This window comes from Electrona antarctica (assembly GCF_951216825.1).
Source record: "Electrona antarctica genome assembly, chromosome: 16".
NCBI lineage: Eukaryota > Metazoa > Chordata > Actinopteri > Myctophiformes > Myctophidae > Electrona > Electrona antarctica.
In genome coordinates this window covers 33,659,115-33,665,351 of record NC_136797.1, presented here as the reverse complement: position 1 = coordinate 33,665,351, position 6,237 = coordinate 33,659,115, and the positions used below count along the sequence as shown (strand labels likewise).

The 6,237-nt window shown below is 40.5% G+C and overlaps 1 protein-coding gene across 3 annotated transcripts in view; it reads right to left on the bottom strand.

Moving 5' to 3' along the window:
- Nucleotides 1-625: 625 nt before the first annotated feature.
- Nucleotides 626-6,237, bottom strand: part of LOC306939275 (nipped-B-like protein A) — a 47,422-nt gene continuing 41,810 nt past the window's right edge. For all 3 annotated transcript variants that reach the window (XM_079523837.1, XM_079523839.1, XM_079523838.1), the window contains exons 45-47: nucleotides 5,438-5,612; nucleotides 4,478-4,690; nucleotides 626-3,302 (exon numbers count right to left, since the gene is read on the bottom strand). In XM_079523837.1, the coding sequence (XP_079379963.1) occupies nucleotides 2,943-3,302; nucleotides 4,478-4,690; nucleotides 5,438-5,612 (748 nt within the window). In that variant the 3' untranslated portion in view covers nucleotides 626-2,942. The remainder of the gene's footprint in view (nucleotides 3,303-4,477; nucleotides 4,691-5,437; nucleotides 5,613-6,237) is intronic.

The window sequence follows — 6,237 nt, the reverse complement described above, 5'->3', positions numbered from 1 at the left end:
AGAAATGCCATTAAATGTCAAATTGGGGGTCCTTGAAATTAAACAGGTTGAGAATCTCTGCTAGAACCGTAAAAAACGTTCTTATGGGGAGTCCCTGGAATATCTTTTCCGCGGGTGTCAATTTGGGGGTCCTTGACATAACAAAGTTTGTGGTTTAATGTACGATTATTGTTTTGTAATAATCAAAGTCTACAAAGTAACTAAAAATTTCAAATAAATGTAGTGGAGTAAAAGTACACTTGCCACTGAGATGTTGTGGAGTAAAAGTAATACAAATGGGAAATACTCAAGTAAAGTACAAATACCTAATTGTACTTAGTTACAGTACTTAAGTAAATGTAGGCTAGTTACTTTACAGTTTACACAGTTCATATATCCCCAATGTACATACTTCCATAGCTAGCATTAAGAGTTCTCTCTCTTTAACTCCTAACCAAACGTACTGTGAACTACTAGAACGTCTGAAAAAAATCCCTTTCAGAGTTTTTTGCACATTACCCTGCATCTTATGTAAATCTTGAGTTTGGTCATGAAAAGAAAACAAACGGATGTCCATGTGTACAGTGCTACAGTACATTATGCATTCTGATACTCAAATACAAACAAGACAAGTAACAAACAGAAGTAAAAAAGAAAAAAAGTTTATTGTATTTTCTCCACCAGAGGTGCTTGGGGATCCCTCATCTCCTTGTGGGGTGACCTGTTGAATATCAAAACCTAAAGAAATATCGCTGTATACAGGCACAGATACTACATTGCTTTTTACAGAATAAATTATATCAAAGTGACTCCATTATACAGCAGAGGTAAATTAAGTAAAACAGGACAAAAATGAAGTGTCAAGTTGCTGGGACTAGGCTAAACTGAAGAACCATCCGGTGCTAGTTTAAACTCCAAGAACACTTTATTAAGAACATCAACAGACTAAATTTCCAACATTCAGTTTCATTTTACAGAACTTTGTGAGAGGTATAAACATTTTTTTTTCTAGTTAAACTATGATACAGTGGGAGTAAAAATCTAACAACCAAGTTGCTGCACAACAGCAAACGCACTCCCAAACAATGTTTTCACAAACATTTCTTATTTGTGTCTGTCTTTTGTTCCTGCATAACATTTTTTTTCCTGAATCCGATTTTATCATTGACCATTGTGCACAATATCCTCCCCGTTAGGTCCTTGCACTTGTTTAAAAGCTGCATTGTGCAATGTTTTTGATTTATTGAGTCAATGTTTTTCCCTCCAAGAACAAATTTGAACTGGTACACCTATATGTTATACATTTCAAGCCGGGAACTCCTCTGTGTTTGAATACAAATTTGATTTTTTTCCCCCTCAGAAATCTACGGTCAGTATTTTGCAGCCTCGGGTCTAAATGGGTTAAGACCAGCTCCCCCCTTCTGAGCTCCTGTCATTTATTGTCTTCCCTCACTCTAGGTCTGATCACCTCCACCCATACTTCCCACTACTGTGTTATGGCAGATTTTCCAGCATAAGATTATTTCTAACCAGGGCCACCAACAGACGGGGGACATTATTGTATTGCAATTATGTCCCAGGCCCTGGATCAAGGTCAAAGGGCCCTCAAACCTCTATAATCTGCTGTAATAATATGTCAAAAATACATATTTGTGAAATCTGTATAGAGTATTTGTGAAACACATAAAAGCTTGTTATTTTTAATCTTCCTAATTTTCAGTGACAGTGGTTGAAAACAACTTTACTTTCTCTCCCTATAATGCAAAAATATTGTTTGGTCTGTTGTGTGATGCTACTTTGGCAATCATTTTGCCCTGGCCATGAGCAAGACACACGGTGGACCTGCTACTAAAATAGCACTTTTGATGAATGGGCTGTTACAGCGAACCAATATCTGTGCAAAAGGTACAGGCTAACCATATTACATTGCTGCATACATTTCAATCAGGAGTGATAGGGATTATGGATTTGGAAGAAAAAAAGAAAAAAAAAAAGAAAAAAACATTTGTTTTTATTTTATTTTGTATGACTCCAGCTGAAATGGTTTATTATGTGGATGATGTGACTTTTGCAATGGTGACATTCAAGAAGGTCTCCAACTGACTAAGGCGGGGTTTATTCGAACAAGCACCTACATTTGCATCCATGGGAAATAACGGTTTTCCTCAAATAAACACAAAATAAACATCACAAGCGGTTCAGATTCTTCCACACTTCACATCTTAAACCGAGTCCAGTAAGGTGAAAAGCCTCTGGCCCCTCCCGTTACTACAGTTTAATCTAATTATTTACATAGAGGTATGGAAACGGTACCATATGTAACAGGATAGTTTTTAATGTTTCAGTCATGTATTTTTCCTGTGTAGTGTGGGTGTGATTTAGTGGGATTAGAGAACTCGGATTAATGAATGTAAAGGCATCCAATTTCCTGCCTTCACTAGATTCCTCACAGCAATCTGGGTTTTGGTGTGCATGTAAACATAGGTCAGATGGCAGCAGCAACATGCCAGACAGAGCTCAAGCAAGGGTGAATATACTATGTAAGACCAGGTATGATTTTGAGATTGGATAGAGGTGTGAGTGACAAAAAGTGTTGGTCTAAACTGAGTGGTTCAATAAGCCTTCGCGAATGAATTTTCACAAAGCTCCATTCAAACTACTACCCTCGTCACCTGAAAGAACAAACTGAAACAGCCATACATAGTCTGTTTGGTGCCTGCGCAGTATTGCTTTGATAGGCCAGGGATGGGCAGCCTGGAGGAACTTCTGCAGTTGAAGGGGAGAGCTGGATTATTTGGACACAATGGCTTATTATTGTAGTTCCCCTCCTTTATCAGTAGGGGACACTTTTTCCACAATGCAACTTTAAGGAAACTCCCTGTTTGGAAAACATTAGATCCAATTATTATATCCATCTTTAAGTTGGCTGCAAATGTAAATGTATTCTGACTAACTTGGGTTGCTTAATGGGACTTTCCCTCCTTGGCTGCATACAGTGCCCGTAAAGTTTGTACCACTCCGTTTGTAAGCTTGTGTCCACTTGTCAAGGCTATTTTCTTGTAGATTATGTCCGACTCCTTGATGGTATCCACCCAAGGCACCTTTTTGCGACCATCGCGCTTCTTTGCCTCAGCCCAGGGGCCAGAGTAAGACCCAGCCATCCAGTGTATACTATAGCCAGTGCTGGTCTTCCTGATGACCCTAGCGATCTGTGGCCGCTCTTTGACCTTTGAGCAGCAGATGGCGATAACATCCCTAGCCTCCACTTTCGCATTCATGTGACCAGTTGCTTCTGGGGATTTTCCACCTTTTTTTGGACGACGCTGTAGAGATGATTGGCAGAGTTTTAGTACTGATGATCATTACTAGCATCCCTGCAAACTATTGCGCTCCACTGGTTCTCAGCATCAGGTCCAGCGACCACCAGGGCAGTGTTGATTTCGTCAACTAATACTATGACAAAAATGTTCGTCGACTACCTTTTTTCACTGATGAAAACGAAATGGAAACTAAATGAAAACTAAGCTATAATGACTAAAACTAAATATATTAACAATTGTCAGCAAATAAAAACTAGGCTAAAATGTTAGGAAGGGACTAGTGGACAAGAGATCCAATATCCAGTCATTTTACATTTTGTTGTATGCTGAAAATAGCCGATCTACAAGCTCACAACGCATCATGCTGTGAGCTTGTAGATGGGCTATTTTCAGCAAGTGTAAAATCAGTCATTATGATGGCATCAAGGCCCGCCAAAATACATTTTAGTCGACTAAATCAACTGTAGCTTTAGTCAACTAAAATGTGACTAAAACTAAATGAAAACTATTCAAGAGACTATGACTAAAAAATGACTCAAAATCAACACTGACCCAAACGGACCCTTGCGGGTCTGTAACTCTTGAGTATACAGTACATTACAAATGGAACGAAACGGATCCACACAGGTCCATTTGGTTTTATATTGTACACTCTCAGAGTTGAATTTATTACACTATCGGTGGTACAAAGCCATAAGGGTCTATTTATTTTGGACCCCTAGACCTGATATTGAAAACCAGTGCTGTAGTCTAATTCATACATGGGCAACTGGCGGCCCGGGGGCCACATGCGGCCCAGCCCGCAGATTCATATCAGAATACTGATATAGTATTATTTTGTGTTGTTACAATTCCAAACATGCAAACGACCTGCGTCTATATTAGTAGCTTAGTATTAAAATGTTATTGTATTTTTTATGTCCAATATATTTGGTATTTAGTTAACTAAATGCATTAGTTAAATAATAATATTACTTTTCAGGATTCCAATTCAAAAATAGCAAAAAATAATTCAGGATTTCAATTCAATACAAAAATAGCTGATCTCAAAACGCGTCGCAGTGCGACACGTTTTGAGCTTGTAGAAGATCAGCTATTTTTGCGACGACATTAGGCTAATACGCAATGTGGCCCTCTGGAGTAAGTGTGTAAATATATAACACCCCTGGTCTACTTACTGCAGGGGCTCTGTCATCATCGCTTTCATCATCGCTCTCATCATCCTCCTCCTCCTCAGATGTCTCAACAGGAGCTTTGTGTCGGTGGTGGTTGTGGTTCCGGGGCGTAGGCCCACCCAGCAGCGAAGTAATGGCTTTGTTTCTAGCGTTGGCGCTCGCTTCAGCCTCCTCATCTTCTTCATCAGGGTCCAAATGCTCCATCAGTAACTTAAACTTAAAAAGACACGTTTATTTATTTTTTTAAATCTGATAACAAAAATGGACATTTTCTCTTTTTTGTGTCTTAGTTATATAAACCTCTCTGACCAAAGGTGCAGATAGTGTGACCATATTTCCCTCAAATTCAGATTAACTACTGATCAATAGTAGATCAAATCAACTTTTGACAATGTGTAATCAATATATGTACTTCTATTCACATCTGTTTCAACACCACTTCTTCACTAGAAGCTGCTACGACAATGGAAAGGGACCTGCGTCTCAATCATGACCACACACACACACACACACACACACACACACACACACACACACACACACACACACACACACACACACACACACACACACACACACACACACACACACACACACACACACACACACACACACACACACACACACACACACACACACACACACACACACACACACACACACGTTGTGAACTTGGTGATGTGATATTTTCGGAGAAGCTCTAGCAACAAGTAGGACCTGAAAGATAGTGTTTTGCCTGTATACAAATCTAGCAGGGAGTTTCACAGCAATCTCCGACAGCAGGGAGGTGAATAGGAATAGGATTCCAGTTGAGATGCAGAGAAACAACCAATAACAGGCAAAAATAACTGGGCCAGCTAAAGATGTGTGGCTGGCTGGATTCTACCCAACCCCAGAGGCATGTCATTTACACACAAACAAACGTAAAAGCATCAGGTTTGTGTTGTGACATTGAATGCTTACATCCAGGTACTGTTTCACAATATTCCTCTTGATTTCATAGCCGAGTTCCGAGTCGGCTAGGTTACTGTTCAGGAAGTCGAGCGTCTGCCGAGGGTTGAAGTGCACATTAGTTTTCCTATTCACAGCCTTGTCGTACACTTTGGCAACCTCTGTTGGTGAGTACTTCAGGATTTTGCTACAGTGGAAGGAGAGATTAAAGGTGATATAGACAAGTTTTCAGTGTTTGTACGCAGAATTCAAATAGCTCCACCCCCCCCTCCCCCTGTCATTCTATTGGCCGAGCCAGGTCACTTCAGGCTATGGGATTGTTGTTGCTGCTGGGAGGGACGCTATGGATATTGCGCTCGTATGGCTAAATATGACATTAAAAAATTATGAATTTCTATCGATATCTTAGTTACAACAATGACATTGAGTTGACATGTTGTTTTAAGGGTAGCATACAGCCACTACAGCATCGTTCATGTGAACTACTCTGTCCACGGTTATTCATTGCAATGAAGAAAATCGCTATGATGATCCGCGACGGCTGTCACCGTTGGCAAGCACGGGTTGAATGCATGCTTCAAGCCGGCCGGGGCAGGCAGTCGCCGTGGCGGTGACAAACCGCGACATGATACTAATACTCACTTCCACCATTTCAACAAATAAGCACATACAACTCACTCCACATGAACGATCATATTGATGTAACCAGGAGATTTTATGGGGGGGGGGGGGGTCGGGGTCCGACGTTCTGTGACTTCTAGGATCCTCCAAGTTCTTAGGGGTGCTGGCTGCTGGTGTTTTCACACCACCCA